Genomic DNA, 24,644 nt, shown 5'->3' with positions numbered 1-24,644 from the left:
AATTAGCAAAAAAAAAGCCTCCCTGTTTGCTCACAAAACCATCCCAGACAGCTCCGCCCGCCATGCAGAGTAGTGAGTAGCGGTAGCGTCTGTCATTTTTTCCTGCTTCTAGACACTGGTTCATAGCAGAACACTCCCTGCTGCCATTCGCTGGCTCCTGATCACGTGATCCGCATGGGGTTTGGGAAGCAAAATGGCCCCATGCTATCATTTTTGCAGGGTGACCCTATTAAGTATAGCTACGCCTCTGTGATCATCTGCAACTTTCAGTAATGTTAGAAGGATCTTGGCAGTGTTTAGGAAACTTGAGCCTTTGGTCAACTCAAATAGTAAATGAAATCTCATTCAATAACCAGTGTAAGACAATGCACCATTTCAGAGTGTGTGTATCTTGCATTTCAGACGTGTATGGCTAGGTTCACTCTGCCACGTTGCAGTGCGTTGGACAATATAATTGCATAGCCAACAAACTGCTATTATATTGTAATGGTACATTCTTAACGGCGCATTAGCAGTGTGGTATGGTAGTAATCGGAGGCGTGCTGTGCAGTACCGGATAACATGCAGGTTCACAGTTGCAGTGAATCGGATTTACATCACTGGAGCCTATAGGCACAGATGTCTTGGCACCCTAAACTTCACCCTCAATAAACCTACAAACCCCACCAAACTGCAACATTATTTTTTTTATTTTTTTTTAGCATTAGGTAACCAGGGGTCCCATAGTATTAAGTAGCTAGAGGTGCCCCCAAGTATTAGGTTGCTAGATGTTCCCCTCACTGAAGGGAGATCTCATCAGTGGAATGCCAAGAGCTGGGTGAGTAACCTCTCATTTACATTCTGCTTGGGACTATGCATAGGGAAGGAGGCACTCAGAGAGGGAAGTTAGCACTGGAAGGTACTGTAGGCACGTGCTTACAGTGCCTTATGGTAAATCCGGCCCTGCATATAGCACACGAAGTGGCGCACACTGTAAAGTTTACACTGTGCTCCACTTTCGCACACGCAATGGGAATTTTACCCTCCATTGCGTTGCAACCCTATTTTTATAGCATATATACAATGGAATGAACTTAGCCTAATGGAGATTCTTAGAAATAATCAGTATTGTGAATGTTTACAGGAGACTTTTGTTTATAAATGCACATTATAAAAGGTAGTGATAATCAATAAATTATTTCAGGCTGCTACAGGATTATGCCAATGTATGCACATCTATGCAGTTTGAAAATGGACCAATTTGCATCCCTTATACCGCATATGGTATCTCTGTTTTCTGCCTAGAACTGAAGCCATACGTAGAAGAAGTGTTACCTAGACTCCTAGAACAAGGAATTATGGTGTTCTATCTAAGCAGAGAGGCACTTAGTGATGGAACACACAGTCTACTTGACAAAATGGACGCTGCATCTGAAGAGCCCGTCCCACAGTCCTTCAGATCCAATATTTCTCCAGAATCCCCAGCTCTGTATATTTACACATCAGGAACTACAGGTATGAAAAACTTCATTTGTTTCTCTTAAGAGGATTTTTGTATACTGGGACTAGAATTGCATAATCACATACCATACCTCACAACTTTTTGAGATGAGAAAGAGGGACCGTTAAGCCACGCCTCTATCACACCCCTGGCCACGCCCCCATCACACCCCTAGTCACACATACCATAATGATTTCATAAGAAAAATATGTTGTTTTATCATTCAAAACTTGGCACTGCTTGTTATCTATGCAAGTGTTGCATACAGTTAAGCATACAGTCAATGATAATGATGCTTCACTGTCAGTGTTAATGCACACTGCACTGGCCGCACTGTGAATGTCACAATGTCACAGTGCATTGCAGTGCAATGTTCCATGTTACAATGCGGTCGTTACATTGTACCACAATGTACCACTGTGAACGTAGCCTCACTGATAACACACTGTTCAAATTGTTCATAGAATGTTCATTACAGCAAATACACTGGGATCAATTTAAAATTCAACCAAATAAGAAAAATCGACCCAATGTTTTTGTTTTGGACTCTTTCACAAGTCACTATTGACTTGAGGAGCTAACTTGAATAATGATGACAAAAAAAAAAAACCTCTACTGACTTATGGAGAGCAGAGGCGGCCTTTGGGGGTGGCAAGTGGGGCGATCGCCCCAGGCCCCGCACATGAAGAGGGCTCCGCATGTCATGCCCGCCATACCATGCTCATTTTGGTGGTGGTGAAGGAAAGGTTTACAGAAGTCTAGCTGTTTGTGTTCTGAGCAGTGTGTCATTAACAACTACTCAGATTTTCCTATTTTGTTTTACACACCTTATATTTTGCACCGCCCCCCCTTTTATTGCTCAGGTTTTCGTCTCCAGCATGCTTTACTGTACTATGCCGTTTGCATTTTTGTAATGAATTTCTGCACTGACATGAAGCTTGCCAAATGTCAGATTAACCTCCTTGGCGGTTCAATTTTTCCGCCAAGGAGGCTGCATTGCACTTTTTAAAAAAAAAAAAAATTTTGTTTCATGTAGCTACCTGAGTGGTAGCTACATAAAACACCACTAGAGGGCGCATATGTCCCTCTAGTCCGATCGCCGCCGGCCACAAAAGTAAACAGGAGATCGCGTATAGAACGCGATCTCCTGTTTGGCTTCTCCTGTCGCCATGGCGACGATCAGAATGACGTCATGGACGTCAGCCGACGTCCTGACATCAGACCCATCCGATCCATCCCTTTGCGCTGCCCGGGACTGATTGGTCCGGGCTGCGCAGGGCTCTGGCGGGGGGGGCCTCTTCCGCCGCTGCGTGCGGACGATTGCGGGCGATCGAGCTGGACGCGCAGCTAGCAAAGTGCTGGCTGCGCGTACAGCAATTTACAGGACAGGAATCGCCCCACCAGGGGCTGAGATATCCACCGCTAAGGAGGTTAAGGTAACGTGCAAGAGCCTCAGCCTGAGGGCCCCAAGGGCATTTAGGTCAGTCTAGCATGGACTGGAGCTAGAGATGGCTCAGGCTGGAGCTTCCAGACTGGCTGAGGATTGGTGCTAGTAGGTTTCATGGGGAGCTAGGGATAGGTAGAGGCTGGCTGGGGAGCTAGGGACAGGTACAGTTTGATTACATTACGTATTGTAATTGTTCCTGTGTTGGCTTAGGGGCCTTTAACAAGTTTTTAAACAATAATAAGGCATACTGCTTTAGAGGTGGACAAGCCCGTGACTGTAGTGGTACGGTACATGGCCTTCACTTATGCCGCTAGGCCCCGCATATGACACTCGCCCCAGGCCCCGCGTACTCTAAGGCCGGCTCTGATGGAGAGGATTACATTTTGCCCATTAAATTATCTAACTGCTCATAAAGAAAAAAGCTGCAAGCTAACCGATTGACAGCCTTCTGTAAATAGAAATTTGCACGTAAGGAAAATTGTTTGCTCATCACTAATGGTGAGCAGGATGCTGGTAACCGACATTCATTTGATTCCAAAGCATTTGATTCCAAAGCCCCGCCCTGCTGACCCTGCCAAATGCTGCTCGCACTGAAGCATCAGCAGTAATTACTCACCTCTCCCAGCGGGCGGTGGCTGCACAGTCTAGGCACTCTTTCCACGCTGGCCTCCTTCTTCTCTATGACCCGGCGCATGTTATGTGTAAACATGTGCCGGGTCATAGAGAAGGAGGACAGTGCAGTTAAGAGTGTCCGGAATGTGTAGCCACTGCCCGCTGGGAGAGGTGAGTAATTACTGCTGCTACTTCATAAGCAAGGGTCCCGGAGGGCAATGGGATAATGGCTGCAAGGGGGAGGGGCTGTCCGAGTAGGGGGCCCCTGCTTCAGTTTGCCCCAGGGCCCCGGAGCCCCTTAAACTGGCCCTGTTGGATGCTGGTATTTTAAGTCCATCCAGGTCAATATCCTACCACTATATTAACCCCTCTTACAGTATACACATATGCTTGGTGTGATTTGCCTTCTTAAAACAGAAGGTACTTGCGATAATTCAGCTTTTAGTGAACATCAGTGGTTAACCAACATGCACCGCTACTGAATATGCAAATTATCTCTTTATGCCCTTGTAGCCAGGCTTACATCCAGAACCACTGATGTAAAGCATCATCATCATGTATAGCTTTACATTTTACACAGCCATATCAACCCTACATGCAGACAGCCGGTTTCCGACTTTTGGTCTTCATCAGTATATGACAGGGATTGATATGGCTAGCTAGGGGATAGGGCTTGGACCAGTACAAGAGAGTAATCAAGTAGCTCAGGATGCCCCAAACCACTAGTAAAGTATGGGGGACTAAAAGAGACCAAAAAGCACTCCTACTAAAAAGCAATGCTTGGTGTGATTTGCCTTCTAAAAACCAGTATAGACATATGCAGTTTTGTGACCACTCTGGGCATTATATGGCTCTATATGATGTGGCAGAACAATATTCTTCTTGCTGACTATTCAGGCTAATTGGATATTGTTTATTTCTATTGACCAATCTTGCCTTAAAGTGAACCTAAAGTCAATGTAAAAAAATGAGATTTACTCACCTGGGGCTTCCCTCAGCCCCCTGCAGCCGATCAGAGCCCTCGAAACCCCGCTCCGATGGTCCAGGACCCGCCGGCGAACACTTCCGGTTTGGCCGACAGGCAAGGGAACGCGAGTGATTCTTCGCGTTCCCAGCCTGTATATCACCCCCTATGCTGCTATTGCAGCCAGGACGGTGATGGCCAAACTGGAAGTGTTCGCCGGCGGGTCCTGGACCATCGGAGCGGAGCTGCGAGGGCATCGATCGGCTGCAGGGGGCTGAGGGAAGCCCCAGGTGAGTAAATCTCATTTTTTTACATTGTAGTAGCAGTAGGGTATTGTACCGTGTTAGCCATCAGTAAAAGCAAGAAGTTTTAAATCAGGATGATACCATTTATTGGCTAACTAAAAATGAATAAAATAAGCAAGCTTTCGGCCTTGCAGCCTTCGTCTGGCTTATATCCTGTTAGTTTGCAAACTAGTGGTACAGAAAGCTGTCTGTACCACCAGTTTGCAAACTAATAGGATATAAGCCAGACGAAGGCTGCAAGGCCGAAAGCTTGCTTATTTTATTCATTTTTAGTTAGCCAATAAATGGTATCATCCTGATTTAAAACTTCTTCTTTTTTTTACATTGACTTTAGGTTCACTTTAAGAACCACAGAAGGAATGTCTTGTTATTTCTCTAGTTTAACACTAGGTACACACCATACAATTTTCTGGCAGATTTACCTGCCAGATCGATTATTTCCAACCCGTCCGATCTGAATTTCGATAGATTTTTTTGATTTACCAATCACTTTTTTAAACACTTTTTTAATTGATTTTCACAAAACTGAATGAAAATCGATCAAAAAACTTCCTTCTCAGAACTGGTACTGATTTATAGGATGTGTTTGCACAGCGTCCTGGCTCCTGACACTGCACTTAGTGCATCCAGTGCAGGGTATCTGAGCTGCATGTCACAAATTTGCACAGACTCCCAGCGACTGTGTGCAAAAGAGCAATACACCACAACATCATTCATAAGTGCTTTTCTTGCTGTATTTTGATTGTGTAATATCAAAAATCTCTTTGCCCAGTGCAGTGTAACTTGAGCTGTATGTCACAGATTTGCACAGACTCCCAGCGACTCTGTGTGCAGAAGTGCAATCAGGTTCGGGCCGAGGCATAGGCTGGAGAGGCTCCAGCCTCAGGGCGCAGTGTAGGAGAGGGGGCACAATTCATTCAGCTGTCATTCCTAATTGTGTATGAAGCAGAAAGAAATAAGAAAAGGGGATACATAGCAGTGACTGCAAGCCAGATAACTAGATATTAAGGTGTTGGTGAGGTTGTGGGCCCTGTGGCCCTCTTAGTCTAATAGCAATCAGTGTGTGAGGGCTGGGGTGGGAGGGATGGAGGGGCGTACTTTGGTGTCTCAGCCTTGGGTGCTGGAGGACCTTGTCCCAGCTCTGAGTGCAATACACCACAACATCATCCACAAGTGCCATTCTTGCTGTATTTTGATTAAGTTATATCAAAATGACAGGCAGGCCACACCGCCGGGGTCGTGTCGTTGTGATTTCCTGTGGTCTTAGAATGATGCACAGTGTTCAGGGGCCACGTACTCTGAACTCCCAAAATACTAAGGAAGTGTTTGATTGGCTTACACAACAAACCCATCTTCTTCCACTTCCTCTCGGAACCTTGACGCACCATCCTTCTCTTCCTCTGATTCGGGCACCCCAGGAGTTACCACTCGCCCCACCACCACCACCACTAGCACCACAGCCGCTTCACTTGATGTCTCAGAGGAGTTATTCACACATCAGTTTGAGGAAATTACTGACGTGCAAGCATTATTGCCAGAAGATGCAGCAGATAAGGTGTTACACCACCTGATATGCCTCAGTCATTACACACATAGATGTAAGGTATCATGATGATTATGTACCCGCTGCTGGTGCCTATTGTGAGTTGTCACAAGCAAGTGAAGCAGTTGATGATGAGGAGGAGGTATCCGCTAGAAGAGATGAAGAAGAGGGGGAGAGTTCAGATGGGGAGGCAGAGAGGAGGAGGAGTCAAGTTGTTAGCAGGGGGAGATCATCGCAAGGAGGTAGTGGCACTGCCACACAGCATATCAGCACCTGGCACCTGACAACTTCTGCTGTTACTATAAGGAGAAGCAGCTCCAAGCCACCTTCCTCTTGGTCCAGCTTCTTCAGCCACGTCACTCTATGCTGTCCTCGTCCCTTCGTAACCACCCTCCACTCCACCTCTCACATTGAGCAGTCCCTGCTCATCTGTCCAATGTCAAGTTTCTGTCAAGGAAATTTTTGAGCATAACAAGCTGATGTGTCTGAGTCACCCCCTTGCCCAGCTTCTGACAGCTGGCTTGTCGGAATTATTAGCCCGCCAGCTGTTACCATACAAGCTGGTGGACTCTGAGGCCTTTAAAAAATGTGTTGCGATTGGGACATCACAGTGGAAAGTACCCGCAGAACTTATATTTCCAGAAAGGCAATCCCCAACCTGTACCGTAATGTGAAAAGCCAAGTCATGGCATCTCTAACACAACGTGTTGGGGCAAGGGTCCATCTAACCACTGATACATGGTCTGCAAAGCATGGTCAGGGCAGATATATTATCTATACCACACGCACACTGGGTAAACCTGCTAACCGCTGGCAAGCGTGGAATACGTGGCTCAGCAGTGGAGTTAGTGATGGTGACACTGCCACGAATCACAGGTAGGCCAGCTGCCACCTCCTCTTCTCCTCCTCCTACTCCTCCTCCATTCTCTTCACTATCGTCCTCGGCTGAGTGCTCCTCTGCTGCTGTTGTGCACTCCTCTACAACTGCAAACTCTTAGCTCCTCAGGGCCCATTCTACATCCCAGTGGAGCTACAGTGCTGCAACAATAAAAAAAACATTTTTTTTAAATAACATTAATTTTTCTTTTTCTAAATAACAGTCCTTTTTTTTTCAAAATAACAATACATTTTTTTTCTAAATAGCAATAACATTTTTTCTAAAATTAAATGTGTATGTGTAAGCCTGCACATACATGTGCAGAGCCAAGCCATCACCTCTCTGGTCAGTGTCACTCACCAGGGATGCAACAAAACATACAGTACATTTTCTTTTTAAAAAATTCAATTTTTGGGGTAAAATGTATAGGCCATGAAATTCTGGCCTCCAATACAGTAGCTGCAACAAAACAATTTTTTTCCCTCAAATTAAATGTGTATGTAAACCTGCACCATCATGTGCAGAGCCAATTCACCGCATCTCTCGTCAGTGTCACCAGGGCTGAAACAAACGTGTATGTAAAAATGACATCCATTTTAGACCTGTTAGCGCTCAATCTCGCGTGGCTGCATGGTCGCGTAACTAGATAGCATGGAGGAGTTCACAAACAGGCTAAAAAATAGGCTAAAAAAATAGGCTGTACACTGAGCAAGTCTGGTTGGTACCATAATAAATTTCCACTAACAACTTTCCATCCTAAAACATGGTCTCTTCTACACACCACGCTGCTGGTCCATTCAGTTGAGCGCACATACAGCACCACACACACACCTAAGGGCCTTAAGGACCTGTTAGCGTTCAGTCTCGTTAAACGCAGTGTTTGGTCTGTCAGTGTGAAGCGGGCATAACCCTTACAATACCTGATGGACATGTACATGCTCCGGACATTTTAATGCAGCACTTTATTCCTCGAATGTAGGAATGTAATGTGATGTCTGCCCTTTAGCGATTAAAACACGACTCTGCGTGAACTACGTAATTTTTGGTGGGACTTTTGCCATGGATCCCCCTCCAGCATGCCACAGTCCAGGTGTTAGGCCCCTTGAAACAAGTTTTCCATCACTTTTGTGGCCAGAAACAGTCCCTGTAGGTTTTAGAATTCACCTGCCCATTGAAGTCTATTACGGTTCACGGTTTGCCTGTTCACAAACTTTTACGGAGATTTAAGTTCAAAGTTCGCAAACCCAAGATTTGATGTTCACCCTATCTTCGGAGTGTATCAAACTTTTAAAGACCTTGTCCTGGAGGGGTTGACATAAGAGCTAATGCCTTTCCTGAAGGAGGAGAAGTTCCAATCCTCTTGCCAAAGAGCAGAAATCTGGCAGAATGTGATTGTCCTGTGCACGTTAGTCCGATTAACGAACGGAATACACCTTGGCACTCAGGAGCATGCCACAAGTCAGCACATATGAAAAATAATAGCTATTACAGGGGTAGTATTACAGTGTTATTTTGAACCTGTATTATTCCAGGTTCAGAAGTCCAATTAGTCTGCAAACCTCTCAGAACCGGCACCAGCCTGAACCCAGCACCCTGCGTGAAGGTGAGCAACTTATGAGTTTTTCAGCCCATGAAATATGAAGAAAATATGGAGATTATTTATTTTTTGAGTTACAGGAGGCTTTAGCTGCAGCTAGCAAACGCCTGACCCAGTACCTCAATACCAACTCCCTGCTAGACCCACTGCAATGTGGATGTCGGCCTACCCACTCAACCGAAACAGCTCTCACCAAAGTGGTCAATGATCTCACCTTAGCTAAAGCTGAAGGCAAATACTCCATTCTCCTTGACCTTTCAGAAGCTTTTGACACAGTGGACCATCCCCTACTCTTCCAGTCCCTCCAGTCCATGGGCATTTATGACCTCGCCCTGGTCTAACTCTCATCCTACTTCTCCAACCGCACCTTCACCACCTCCTTCAATGAATCCTCATCTAACCCCAATCACCTCTCGGTAGGAGTCCCCCGAGGCTCGGTCCTTGGCCCCCTACTGTTCTCCCTATACACAACCTCCATTGGCAATTCCTCCATGGGTTTTAATTATCGTCTGTATGCAGATGACACCCAGCTCTACCTCCACACCCCTGACCTATCCACCACTACCATGGACAAGGTCTCGTCCTGCCTATCAGCCATTTCCTCCTGGATATCTGCTAGGTTCCTCAAACTAAAACTGGACAAAACGGAATTTATGATCTTCCCACCCCAGCCATCCCTGACCCTCCCAGATGTGAATTTCACTGTTAACCACACTACCATTCGCCCTGCCTCTCAAGCCCACTGACTGGGTGTTACCCTAAACTCTCCTTCACCCACCACATCCAAAACCTCACAAAGTCCTGCAACTTCCATCTCCGTAACATCTGTAAGATCCGCTCTTTCCTGACCTCTGCCACCACCAAACACCTCATCCATGCCCTCATAATTTCCCGCCTTGACTACTGCAACACCCTTCTGTCTGTTCTCCCTATGACCCGAATTGCCCCTCTGCAGTCCGACATGAATGCGGCAGCCAGAATTATTCACTCCTCCCATCGCTCCGCTCCACCACAGCTGCTCCCCTTTGTGAATCCCTCCGCTGGCTTCCTATCCAGTCCAGAATCAGATTCAAGATACTGTGTCTGGCCTACAAATCTGTCCACAAAACCTGCCCAACCTACATTTCCAATTTTACCCAGAGGTACACATCTAGCTGCTCACTCAGCTCCTCCAATGAACTTCGCTCGACTGAACCCCGCATCACCCGATCCCATGCACGCCTCCAGGACTTCTCATCAGCTGCTCCAACACTTTTGAACTTCCTACCTCCACCCATTAGGGTTTCCCCCTCCTTAAACATCTTCAAGAAGGCCCTCAAAACTCACCTTTTTACTCTGACCTACCCACTTCCTCACTAGTGCTCTAAACCCGCAGCTGAAGTCTGGTTTCCTACCTGTTGTGTCCCCACCTCTCCCTCTAGATTGTAAGCTTTCGGGCATGGTCCTCCTCCTTATGTCTCCTACCAGGATCCGTTGAAAAGGGCGCCTGAGCTGCCTGTATGAAAAGGGCGCCTCCATAGACATCAATGTTATTTCTGGAAATATGGGCTACAAGGTGGTGAAAAGGGCACCCGGGTTTTGATATAGGCTACAAGCGGGCGCCTTTTGTAGCCCATATTTTTTTGTCTACAAGGTTTTCGGCTACAGTAGGGCGCCCCTTTGTAGCCCATATTTTTTTCCGCTACAAGGTTTTCGGCTACAGTAGGGCACCCCCTTTGTAGCCCATATTTATTTCGGCTACAAGTTTTTCGGCTACAGTAGGGCGCCCCTTTGTAGCCCATACTTTTTTTTGGCTACCAAGTTTTCAGCTACAGTAGGGCACCCCTTTGTAGCCCATAGTTTTTATTCAGCTACAAGATTTTTTATTCTGCTACAAAAGGGTGCTTTTTGTAGCCCATATTTTTTTACTCAGCTACAAGATTTTCGACTACAAGGTTTTTGATTCTGCTACAAAAGGGCACCCTTTTATAGCCAAAATTTTTGATTCAGGGGTGCAGGGGGGTTAGGATTAGGCATCACAAGCGGGGGGGGGGGTCTAAGGGTTAGGCACCACTAGGAGGGTTTAGGGTTAGGCACCACCAGAGGAGTCTTAGGGTTAGGCACCACCTGGGGGGTCTTAGGGTTAGGCACCACCAGGGGAGTCTTAGGGTTAGGCAGCACCTGGGGGGTCTTAGGGTTAGGCACCACCAGGGGAGTCTTAGGGTTAGGCACCACCAGGGGAGTCTTAGGGTTAGGCACCACTAGGGGGGTCTTAGGGTTAGGCACCACCAGGGGGGTTAGGGAGGGTTCTTTGTGAGACTAGGGAGAATTTAGGTCATAGTAATCACCAAGAGCTGTCTTAGGGTTAGGCACCACCAGGGAGGGGTTAGGCACCACCAGGGACGGGTTAGGGTTAGGCATCACCAGGGGGGTTAGGGTTAGGCACCATCAGGGGAGGGTTCTGTGTGAGAGTAGGGAGAAGTTAAGTCTTAGTAATCACTTTTCTCAGCTATATCTAGAGCCCTTTTATAGCCCAAGAAATTTTGCCTATAACAGCATCCTTTTTATAAACTAAAACTATATGGCATATATGGGCTACAACAGGTGCCCTTTGTAGCCGAATTTGACATATATGGGTTACACCAGGCGCCCTTTGTAGCCGAATATGGCATATATGGGCTACACCAGACACCCTTTGTAGCCTAATTTGGCATATATTGGCTACACCAGGCGCTCTTTGTAGCCGAATTTGGCATATATAGGCTACACCAGGCGCCCTTTGTAGCCTAATTTGGCATATATGGGCTACACCAGGCACCCTTTGTAGCCTAATTTGGCATATATAGGCTACATCAGGTGCCCTTTGTAGCCGATTTTGACATATATGGGCTACACCGGACACCCTTTGTAGCCGAATTTGGAATATATGGGCTACACCAGGCGCCCTTTGTAGCCAAAGTTGGTATATGGGCTACACCAGCCGAAGTTGGTATATGGGCTACACCAGGCGCCCTTTTTGTAGCCGAATTTGGCATATATGGGCTACACCAGGCGCCCTTTTTTCCAGGCGCCCTTTTCAAATAGACGCTACCTACCTGTTCACGCATCTGAGTGAACACTTGAGTGAACTCGACTTGCCTAATCTCCATGCTCCCGTCCAGTGACTGACTAAGCATTACCTTGTACTCATACTGTGCTGCGTGATCTGGTTTTTCTTGTATTCCTGTATATTCTAATCGCTGCATGTAACCCCTAAATATTGTCTGTAACCTTAAACTACAGCACTGCATAATATGTTAGCGCTTTATGAATGCAATAAATAAATAAGCTGGTGGGTGTGTAAAAAGCAGATAAGAATCAAGCCAGGAGATCTGGTAGAGGTGTGATGAAAGTCCTTTAAACTTCAGGCTTTCAGAGGAAGGAAGTCTAAGTAGGGAAACTTATAATAGGAATTGTTAATTAGGTGGAAGATGGATGACAACTTAACCTGGCAGGGGGTACTGGGAAAAGCCCCCTTTTGAATTGACTTTGATTAATTGTCAGTTCTAATGCTTGTGACTGATATGTGATGAGGTATTTGATTATAAAATATGGTGAATGTGTCTCAACTCCTACATAAGACTTTACTAGAATCCAATGGTTTCAAATGTCAGTTAATGTTTTTTTATTAATGCAGCTTAATGACATGTTTTTTTAATGCACCACAGCTTTTTTTTTTTTACCTATTTCATGCATTCAGACGTGATTCTATGCTCTGCAAAAGTTTTATGGCTGTATTTACTTACACCTACTAAAGAGGGAATTTGCACACCTGAATTCTTAACCCTTATATTGAGTTCTACCTGTATGTGTCTTTGGGACTGTACATACATACCGTATATACTCGCATATAAGCCGACCCGCATATAAGCCGACCCCCCAACTTTCACCTCAGATATCAGGATAAAGTGATTGACTCGCATATAGGCCGAGGGTAGGACATTGCAACAGCCACCCCTATATAAAATTAAATAATCACCCCATGTGAAATGCAAGAATCACTCCAGTACAACTGGCATAAGGTTTCTATAACCCCCAAATTAATTGCAACAACCACCCAAAATGAAGCTATCACCTCTATGCGCAATGCAAGGAACAGATGTCTGCAGCACTGTAATAAGATCTATTAATGGTACATGTAGGAGCACAAGATAATATAGTATAGCAGTTATGAGGCTGACAGGTGGCTGTGGAGACACACACACACACACACACACACACACACACACACACACACACACACACACACACACACACACACACACACACACACACACACACACACACACACACACACACACACACACACACACACACACACACACACACACACACACACACACACACACACACACACACACACACACACACACACACACACACACACACACACACACACACGTCATGCCTACTTGCTCCCAGTGCTTACCAGTAGCTCATAAAGATAGAGGACATCTGTCCAGCCTACTTTTTCCCTGCTCTCACAGGACAGCTATCCTGCCTGCTTTTGTCCCCCCGAGTGACCGTGTGTGCAGGATTGCCTGCTTTTGTCCCCCGAGTGGCTGTGTGCAGGCTCACCTGTTCAGGATCGGGTCCTGCAGGATCCATGGGTGATCGTGCTGGAAAGCGAGACATGAGCTCCTCCACTTGCGGGTCCCGCTTTGCCTGCACGTGGGTGGCCAGGGCGCTTGAAGAATCCGATCGGGGAACAGAGAGGAGAGAGTGCATCACAGAGGAGAGAGCGCAGGACGAGCGCTGCACCATTCAAATCACTGTGCGCTCGACGTCCATTTGTCACCGCTGCATCGCGTCACCGTGAGCAGTGTCCTACATATGCTTCGCCCATTGGCTGGAATTCCAGCCAATGGGCGAAGCATATGTGGGACACTGCTCACGGTGACGCGGTGCGGCAGTGACGAATGGACGAGCACACAGTGATTTGAATGGTGCAGCGCTCGTCCTTCGCTCTCTTCTCTCTGATGCACTCTCTCCTCTCTGTTCCCCGATCGGATTCTTCAAGCGCCCTGGCCACCCACGTGCAGGCAAAGCGGGACCCGCAAGTGGAGGAGCTCATGTCCCGCTTTCCAGCGCGATCACCCATGGATCCTGCAGGCGCCGATCCTGAACAGGTGAGCCTGCACACACGGCCACTCGGGGGGGACAAAGGCAGGCAAGCCTGAACGCATACGGCCACTCGGGTGGGGACAAAAACAGGCGGCCCTGGACTGGACACTTTGGTGACTCGCATACAAGCCGAGGGGGGCACTTTTGAGCACATTTTTTGTGCTCAAAAATTCGGCTTATATGCGAGTATATACGGTATGTTTATCTCATCATGGCACATGTCATTTCAGGTATCCTTTATTCTAATATTTTAGGTACCCTATATACTAATATTTTAGTGAAGGTCTATTTTAAATGTCAACATAAACACAGCTAATAATTCAGAACACAGAGGGCCTAATTTACTAACAATAGGTCCACAAAAAGCAGTTTTGTGCCTTAGATCAACCTCATGGTTGCCAGGCATGAAGCAATTATTTCCTGCCCACCATATTATGATGCTTTATGTGCAAAAGACTATGGTCATCAGAGGTCATGTTAGGCCACATTAAAAAGCACTGTTCCCTATGCAGATATTACTCTGCCTTGCTGACAGATATTTCATTTATTTTACTGAAAATGCACTGCAGACATGCAGTATGATGGCTGTCAAGCACAGTTTTGCCATTAGCCTGTACACACGTGTTCATGTACTGTATAATTTAGACCCAGGAAGATATGAAATAAAAATCCTAGCCCATCATAGATTTTCCATTTAGCTTCCTGCCCAGCCATGCAGACTGGGGGACAGGTGGAAAAGAGGCCAATAAACATGTCACTCCACCCCTCCTACACCACTACCACCATCACCACGCTATCTAACCCACTTGCATAGCTCCCAACTGTCCCTCTTTTGGAGGGACAGTCCCTCTTTGGGAACCTTGTCCCCCTGTGCCTTTTTCATCCTCAGTTGTCCCTCTTTCAGGACTCTGTCCCTCTTACTATGTAAATATATGTATTTCTCTACTGAAAAATGTGTTTAATTGACTCTAAACCTTATTCCCGTCCTTTAAATTGATATATTTCTTATTGTCAACGGTTAATATGAAGGAAAATAAACCAGGATAGAAAGGACCAGTGTGGTTTGAGTTATAAAACAACATATTGTTCTTATTATATCTTTAATCTCTATGATATCCATGACTAGGGGTGTGGCATGGACATGGGTTAAGTGTCCCTCTTTCTCATCTCAAAAAGTTGGGAGGTATGCACTTGTAAATGATCGAATAGGTGTTTGAAACTTGTTTATGTTGCTGGGATTCAGATAATGTTTCTACTAATGTCCATTTGAAAAGCTTTTTTTTTTCTATAAAGCAGATGTATAAATAAATATTAAAGATATTCCCACTATGAACTTTTCTCCAAGGTCTTCCCAAAGCTGCCATCATATCCCAAAGACGAGTTTTCACGGGTGCCTCTGTGATAATGTTGTGTGGCCTCACAAGCAAAGATGTTTTATATATTCCGATTCCGCTTTACCACAGTGCTGGCCTGATTGTCGGACTCCGGGGGTGTATTCAGCGTGGTATGACACTTTATTACCATAACATGTTATCTATGTAGTTAGTTGGTCAATGAAGAGATTTGTTATCATTTCATAATATAACGTCTACTGTCTAGAACTAGAATGATTTCTGAGTACCGTATATACTCGCAAGCAAGCCGAATTTTGGACCCACAAAAAGTGGGTCAAAAGTTGGGGGGTCGGCTTGCTTGCGAGTGATGTGCCTGAGGGTCGCCCCCCCCCCCGCTCCCTCCGCCCTCTCCCACCCGCTCCCCCCGCGGCCGCTGCTATTACCTTAGCTCCCTCGGAGGAGCGCCCAATCTAGTCCCTACCATAGTCATATGTTTATATCATGTAGTGTATGTATTGTAGTCTAGGGCCAATTTTAGGGGGGAGCCAATTAACTTATCTGTATGTTTTTGGGATGTGGGAGGAAACCAGGAGTGCCTGAAGGACACCCACACAGACACGGGGAGAACATACAAACTCCTTGCAGATGTTGACCTGGCTGGGATTGAAACCGGGGACCCAGCGCTGCAAGGCGAGAGTGCTAACCACTACGCCACCTTGCTGCTCATTTAGCCATAGACCCTGAACAAGCATGCAGCAGATCAGATGTTTCTGACATTTTTGGCAGATTTGACCAGATTAGCTGCATTAGCTGCATGATTTTTTTCTGGTGTTACTCAGACAGTACTGCAGCCAAATAGATCAGCAGGGGTATTGCTTAAAAGGAAATATGGCAAGCCTCCACATACTTCTCACTACAGTTGTCCTTTAAAGAGGGATTGTCAGCCACAAAATCAAATTTGCGCAGTGCGATGCAATATGCCGGAAGTCTCCAATTTTACGGGCAGGCGACGCAAAAGCAAGAACGTGACGATGCGCGGTGAACCGGAAGTCGTGTAAGTCTATGGTGATGCAGCTTTTTTATGTTTTTTTGTGTTTGCGTTTTAGCACTCATGCGCAGAAGCATATTTTTTTCAATACACTTCCACGGAACTTGAATTTCTGCTACAGGAAGTGAGTGCTAGAGAGCCTCACTTCCTGCTTGGATTGCAGCCAGAAGGGGTATTACCGCGCATTGCCACGGTAATCCCCGAAGAATATTTTTAGCTGTGTGGTGCGATGCAATCGGCGCACCACATTGCTCTCCCAACGCCTTAAATTTTGAAACCAGCCTTAAGGGAATCGTCAGGCAAAAAAAAAAAAATTGAGTTTAACTTACCTGGGGCTTCTACCAGCCCCCTGCAGCCATCTTGTCCCCTCGTAGTCACTCACTGCTGCTCTGGTCGCCCGCCGCCAGCTAGTTTAGTTTTTGCCGACCTCGGGTTTGGCGGGCTGCCACGCGTACATTTGCAGGCATTCCCACTGGTGCATGAACATTTACACATACATTTTTACGTGTTAGTGGTGCAACGCGTAAATGTTTACGCGTTGCACCACTAACGCGTAAAAATGGATGTGTTAATGTTCATGCACCAGTGGGAATGCCTGCAAATGTACGCGTGGCAGCCCGCCAAACCCGAGGTCGGCAAAAACTAAACTAGCTGGCGGCGGGGGACCGGAGCAGCAGTGAGTGACTACGAGGGGACAAGATGGCTGCAGGGGGCTGGTAGAAGCCCCAGGTAAGTGAAACTCATTTTTTTTTTCCCTGACGATTCCTTTAAGGTTAAGGATGGTTCCTACTAGGTCTGCTGCCAGACTGCTTCCCAGAATGGAAGGCAACAAACCAATGGACATGTAGAAAGGTCTCCCCTCTTATGTATGGGAAAGCATGGACCCAATCACACATGTGCATACCTGTTGTGTCCAGGTTTGTCAGTTGCATTTCCGCAACACTCATACCCAACCTGCACAAAACTCTTGAAAAGTACATGCATTGCCATAAAATGCCATGCATCCACTGCCATAGACTGCCAGAGTACACAGCATATCTTTCATACATAGAGACACTGCCACTCCAGCGTAGTGTAAACCAGCCTTCAGCCAATAGGTTTCAAAAAGTTCTGCCATCTCTAGCAGAGTAATGCGTACTCAGTAATGCAAGATTGGAAAATATAAGTATGAAAACACAGGAGAGCATTCAAACCCTAATACACTGGCAGAACTTTCCAGAAATCACAAAATGCTTGCTATTTAAAAAATGCAGTAGTCCCGTGAGTTTGACTGTGATTCCAAGAATGATTCCGATTTGGCTCTACAGCCATTGAATGTAATCACTCCAGGATCGCTCCCAAAATGCTCAACACTTGCACCCCATAGAGTTCCACTTTTGGTGGTGTTTCAACTTGCAGAGTTGATTGCCGATCGCTGGTGATCGGCAAGCGCTGCAAAAGCACTGCCAGTGCGGCCCAGGTCCAAGAACATGGGGTCAATGGTAGAATTTTAAAATAAGACCACAGCTAGGCCAGCAGTATACCAATCACTAAGTCACTTTGCTGTCCACTGATAATATGATGTTTTCTCTTTTTATTATTCAGGAGCTACTTGTGTTTTAAAAAATAAATTCTCAGTCAGCCAGTTCTGGGATGACTGCAGAAAATATAAAGTTACAGCATTCCAGTATATTGGGGAGATAGTCCGATATCTGTGCAATACACAAAAGGTATGTCTGTAATTTTATTTATAAGCATCTCATCATACAAAATATTATAATGTATCAGATCTTTCCAGAGAGGAGCTACAGACTGTCTGTTAAGAAGCCATTTTTGTGTGTGTTGTTGGATAAAAGCAGAATGTCCCAAAACTAGACCCTAACAACCTACCAAAATTCAGAACAACCTTAGAACTTGGTGCTCCCTTCCTTCTGCCAACATCCCTTCAATAAAAAGGATAGAAAGCTTCATTTTCTCGATGCCAAATGGGCACTAATAATGACATATTTGGACAGAACTAAGAAATTCAGAAGATCCAACCATTTAGTTTCCTACTCTGAATAAATGATTGCATGCATCTAAGAAATCTATACCTAAATGGTTGAAAGAATATCTTATAATGTGGCAAAGATACTAATTTTATCAGTCGTATAAGTCTCCTGTACATGGTAATTATCCAGTGTAGCTACTTCTTGGAAAGGAAGAGTTGGGGCATTGATGGATCAGATTTGTCAAATGGCTATTTGGGCAATTCCACTAGCATTCATCACACATTATTGAGTGGATGTTAAGTCGGAAGATAGGTGCTCTAAACGGTGGACCCTCCTAAGGTAGGTCTATATTTATGTGCTTTTATCGCAGGTTAACTGTCCTAAAAAATATTAGAGAAAATCCAGGTTAAATTAACATTAACTGTATTTCTAGGTAGTATTCAGCACAGTCCTACTTCCCTCCCTTTCCTTTTACACTTCTCTAGTGTATTTGCTTTTATCCTTGGTGCTGGGCTGGACATTTCCTTTGCCAACTAAAGAAGTTTTGCAGGAGCTTCTGAGGAACTTCTACTCTGCCACTATTGAATCTGTCCACTGCTCATCCATGCTGGTCTGGTACGCTGGCTCCTCCCTCTGCTAGTGACAGATGCAAACTTCAGTGGGTCGTCAGATCAATGGAAAGGATCACTGGGAAACCACTCCCCCCACTAGACCTCTTCTATGATTCCTGACTGTGGTCTAGTGCAATGAGGATTGTCAATGACCCCTCACACCAAGGCCACCGCTTCTTCAGTAAGCTCCCATTAGGCCGGAGATTTTGCGCCATCTCCACCAGGATCACAAGGCATAGAAACACTTTTTTCCCCTCTGCTGTTAATCCAGGGGTCTAGTCCTGGGAAAAGAAGTGAGTGGACTCACATGGAAAACCTCTGCGCCGCGCATAGAAAAATGGGTGTGGTCAAGCATAATGTGGGCGTGGTCATGGGTGTGGCCAAATATACATGACCTTAGCAGTAATGTAAAAGGTCTGTCGAGGAAGTTTAAGCTCTGCCGTAGTGTAACCCCCCAAAATAGATGTAATCTGACAGCATTCACCAAAAAGACACATAATCTGGTAGACGTTCCTCCAAAATACAGATAATATGGAAGTGGTTCCCCCAAAATAGACAATGTGGCAGCAGCAGTTCCCCCAACATACACATAATTTGGAAGTTGCGCAAAAAGGTGGATCAGCGCAACACCAGGCCGCCTCCGAATGGCCTCCATCAGAGATGCGCTGAGCCCCCCAGGAACTACAAACGCACCTTGAACCCAAACAAAAGCTCTGCATATACACCAAATGCATGGCTGTTAAGTGGGAGCAGCTGACAAAAAACGAATTACATTAGTACATAGCAAGGAAATGAGCAGCGCTACTTAAAAACAGACTAGTGCCTACCTGCAAAAGAGTGCAAGCCCCACTTGTGGGGTCGAATACACACCGAGCATACACATGACCTGTCTACCACTAGAGGAGGATGTTGGTTTCCATTAACAGCTTGCATGCAACCTATTAAGTATTCGTCCCTCCCACTGCGAAGAAGTCAATCCTCCATGGGAGGGGCCTAACACTAACTAAATCCTAACCTATGTATATGCATAGCCTGGGTGCGGCTAATCAAATAAAATTAAAAATTGAAAATTGCGCAAAAAGGTGGATCAGCGCAACACCAGGCTGCCTCCGAATGGCCTCCATCAGAGATGCGCTGAGCCCCCCCAGGAACTACAAACGCACCTTGAACCCAAACAGAAGCTCTGCATATACACCAAATGCATGGCTGTTAAGTGGGAGCAGCTGACAAAAAACGAATTACATTAGTACATAGCAAGGAAATGAGCAGCGCTACTTAAAAACAGACTAGTGCCTACCTGCAAAAGAGTGCAAGCCCCACTTGTGGGGTCGAATACACACCGAGCATACACATGACCTGTCTACCACTAGAGGAGGATGTTGGTTTCCATTAACAGCTTGCATGCAACCTATTAAGTACTCGTCCCTCCCACTGCGAAGAAGTCAATCCTCCATGGGAGGGGCCTAACACTAACTAAATCCTAACCTATGTATATGCATAGCCTGGGTGCGGCTAATCAAATAAAATTGAAAATTGCGCAAAAAGGTGGATCAGCGCAACACCAGGCCGCCTCCGAATGGCCTCCATCAGAGATGCGCTGAGCCCCCCCAGGAACTACAAACGCACCTTGAACCCAAACAGAAGCTCTGCATATACACCAAATGCATGGCTGTTAAGTGGGAGCAGCTGACAAAAAACAAATTACATTAGTACATAGCAAGGAAATGAGCAGCGCTACTTAAAAACAGACTAGTGCCTACCTGCAAAAGAGTGCAAGCCCCACTTGTGGGGTCGAATACACACCGAGCATACACATGACCTGTCTACCACTAGAGGAGGATGTTGGTTTCCATTAACAGCTTGCATGCAACCTATTAACTACTCGTCCCTCCCACTGCGAAGAAGTCAATCCTCCATGGGAGGGGCCTAACACTAACTAAATCCTAACCTATGTATATGCATAGCCTGGGTGCGGCTAATCAAATTAAATCGAAAATTGAAAATTGCGCAAAAAGGTGGATCAGCGCAACACCAGGCCGCCTCCGAATGGCCTCCATCAGAGATGCGCTGAGCCCCCCCAGGAACTACAAACGCACCTTGAACCCAAACAGAAGCTCTGCATATACACCAAATGCATGGCTGTTAAGTGGGAGCAGCTGACAAAATGAATTACATTAGTACATAGCAAGGAAATGAGCAGCGCTACTTAAAAACAGACTAGTGCCTACCTGCAAAAGAATGCAAGCCCCACTTGTGGGGTCGAATACACACCGAGCATACACATGACCTGTCTACCACTAGAGGAGGATGTTGGTTTCCATTAACAGCTTGCATGCAACCTATTACCATACATAATTTGGAAGCAGTTCCCCAAAATACGCGAAACCTGGCAGCGGATCACCCAAAATACACGTAACACCCAAAAGACATATAATCTGGCAGTAGTGGTCCCCCAAACATACACAATCTGGCAGCAGTTCCCCAAAATACACGTAATCTGGCAGCAGCTGTTCCCCTAACATACACATAATCTGGCAGCTGTTCCCCAAAATACATAACAGCAGTTCCACAAAAATGCAGATAATCTGACAGCAGTTCCCCCAAAATAGGTACCCCCAGCATAGGTAGCCAGGTCTATAGGTGTCAGGGGGTATATGTGTCCCCAGTATATTTAGCCAGGGGTATATGCCCCAGTATATGTAGCCAGGGGTATATGTGCCCAGTATATATAGCCAGGGGTATATGTGCACAGTATATGTAGTCAGGGGTATATGTCCCAGTATATGTAGGCAGGGGTATATGTGCCCAGTATATATGTAGTCAGGGGTATATGTGCCCCAGTATATATAGCCAGGGGTATATGTGCCCAGTATATGTAGTCAGGGGGTATATGTGCCCAGTATATGTAGTCAGGGGGTATATGTGCCCAGTATATGTAGTCAGGGGTATATGTGCCCAGTATATATAGCCAGGGGTATATGTGCCCAGTATATGTAGTCAGGGGGTATATGTGCCCAGTATATGTAGTCAAGGGGTATATGTGCCCAGTATATGTAGTCAGGGGGTATATGTGCCCCAGTATATATAGCCAGGGGTATACAGTATGTCCCCAGTATATCTAGTCAGAGGTATATGTCCCAGTATATGTAGTCAGGGGGTATATGTGCCCAGTATATGTAGTCAGGGGGTATATGTGCCCATTTTATGTAGTCAGGGGCAGGCACGTGCAGAGGGGGGTGCTCTGGGTGCCCAGGCACCCCCCCTTTTTAAAATCTGCAAAAAAGGCCCCTCTGATCGCGCAAAATAAGCCCCGCCCCTACCGCGGTAAGCCCCGCCCACCCGCGAGAAGCTCCGCCTCCGCCTGGGGCACTTTCAGGTGAAGAGGCCTGGATAGGAATCCTAGTGTGGCATACTGACCTCACCCTCCACCTAGGACCCATACTGACCTCTACCTCCCCAAGCACCCATAGTGACTTCTCCCTCACCCACAGGGACCTCTCCATCCACCTAGCACCCAGTGATTTCTCCCTCCTCAGCACCCACAGTGACCTCTCCATCCACCTAGCACCCACAGTGACCTCTCCCTCCACCTAGCAGCCACAGTGACCTCTCCCTCCACCTAGCAGCCACAGTGACCTCTCCCTCCACCTAGCAGCCACAGTGACCTCTCCCTCCACATAGCACCCACAGTGACCTCTCCCTCCACCAGCACCCACAGTGACCTCTCCCTCCACCTAGCACCCACAGTAACCTCTCCCTCCCCCAGCACCCACAGTGACCTCTCCCTTACCCAGCACCCACAGTGACCTCTCCCTCCACCTAGCACCCACAGTGACCTCTCCCTCCACCTAGCACCCACAGTGACCTCTCCCTCCACATAGCATCCACAGTGACCTCTCCCTGTACCTAGCACCCACAGTGACCTCTCCCTCCACCAGCACCCACAGTGACCTCTCCCTCCACCTAGCACCCACAGTAACCTCTCCCTCCCCCAGCACCCACAGTGACCTCTCCCTTCACCTAGCACCCACAGTGACCTCTAGCTCCACCTAGCACCCACAGTGACCTCTCCCTTACCCAGCACCCACAGTGACCTCTCCCTCCACCTAGCACCCACAGTGACCTCTCCCTGCACCTAGCACCCACAGTGACCTCTCCCTCCACCAGCACCCACAGTGACCTCTCCCTCCCACAGTGACCTCTCCCTCCCACAGTGACCTCTCCCTCCACCTAGCACCCACAGTGACCTCTCCCTCCACCTAGCACTGACCTCTCCCTCCCACAGTGACCTCTCCCTCCCACAGTGACCTCTCCCTCCACCTAGCACCCACAGTGACCTCTCCCTCCACCTAGCACCCACAGTGACCTCTCCCTCCACCAGCACCCACAGTGACCTCTCCCTGCACCTAGCACCCACAGTGACCTCTCCCTCCACCAGCACCCACAGTGACCTCTCCCTCCCACAGTGACCTCTCCCTCCACCTAGCACCCACAGTGACCTCTCCCTCCACCTAGCACTGACCTCTCCCTCACACAGTGACCTCTCCCTCCCACAGTGACCTCTCCCTCCACCTAGCACCCACAGTGACCTCTCCCTCCCCCTAGCACCCACAGTGACCTCTCCCTCCACCTAGCACCCACAGTGACCTCTCCCTCCACCAGCACCCACAGTGACCTCTCCCTCCCACAGTGACCTCTCCCTTCACCTACCACCCACAATCACCTCTCCTCCCCAGCTCTAGCAGTGATCCTGCCTACCCCAGCACCCACACTGACCTATCCTTCCCCCAGCACCCACAGTGATCTTTCCCTCCCCCAGAGGCTACCCACCTGTCCCCTGCAGCACTTACAGGGACCTCCCATCCCAAAAGCAGCGCCCACACTGATCTCTCCCAACACCCAGCATCCACAACAACTCCCTCCTCCAATAACTACAATGACCTCTCCCAGCACCCACAGTGACCTCCCCTTCCTCCAGCACTCATACTGACCTCTTCCTTCCACAGAACCCACAGTGACCTACCCTTCCACCAGCACCCACACTGACCTCTACCTCCCCTAGCAACAACTATGCCATTCATAGCAGTACCCACAGTGACCTCCCACTCCCTGCACCCACCGCAATCCCACCAATATTCAGCACTCACATTACACTCAACCAGTAACCCCCACTATAGCAAGCACCCAGTACTTGCACCAAGCAACTTTCACCCAATACTTATGTCCGACCTCCATATGGCACTTAGTACTTGCATCATTCACCCTATAGCTGGCACCCAGTACTCACACCCACTTGGCACAGTACTTGCACATTATCTAAACTCACATAAACCAGTACCAGCACCCAAAGTACCTGCACTCAGAATCCACATGACACACAATGCCCACCCATAGCTAGCACCTAGTGCAGGCAATGCACCAAGTATTCGCACCAATGTACCTGCACCCAACACCCACATGTTTCATCTGCAGTAGTTCCAGTTGCATTAAGCCTCCACTTGGTGCCCAGCACAAACACCAAACACTCACATATGACATCCAGTACTTGCACCCAGAACTCACAAGGGCTTGAGTAACTGCAATCAACACCTACATGATGCTTGACACCAACCCATACAGCCAGAATCCACATGACACCCTGTGCCAGCACCCAGAACCCACATGGCACCCAGCTTCTGCATTTAGCACTCACATGACAACAAATACCCCACTAA

The 24,644-nt window shown here is 47.1% G+C and overlaps 1 protein-coding gene across 3 annotated transcripts in view; it reads left to right on the top strand.

Annotated features, from left to right (window-relative positions):
- Nucleotides 1-24,644, top strand: part of LOC137563315 (long-chain fatty acid transport protein 2-like) — a 147,074-nt gene that overhangs the window by 34,512 nt on the left and 87,918 nt on the right. For all 3 annotated transcript variants that reach the window (XM_068275612.1, XM_068275610.1, XM_068275611.1), the window contains exons 3-5: nt 1,285-1,494; nt 15,313-15,471; nt 17,934-18,058. In XM_068275612.1, coding sequence (XP_068131713.1) covers nt 1,285-1,494; nt 15,313-15,471; nt 17,934-18,058 — 494 coding nt within the window. The remainder of the gene's footprint in view (nt 1-1,284; nt 1,495-15,312; nt 15,472-17,933; nt 18,059-24,644) is intronic.

This window comes from Hyperolius riggenbachi, chromosome 3 (assembly GCF_040937935.1).
Source record: "Hyperolius riggenbachi isolate aHypRig1 chromosome 3, aHypRig1.pri, whole genome shotgun sequence".
In the NCBI taxonomy this organism is placed as follows: Eukaryota; Metazoa; Chordata; class Amphibia; order Anura; family Hyperoliidae; genus Hyperolius; species Hyperolius riggenbachi.
Note: the sequence above shows the minus strand (reverse complement) of the source record. Positions and strands in the feature narration are given on the sequence as shown.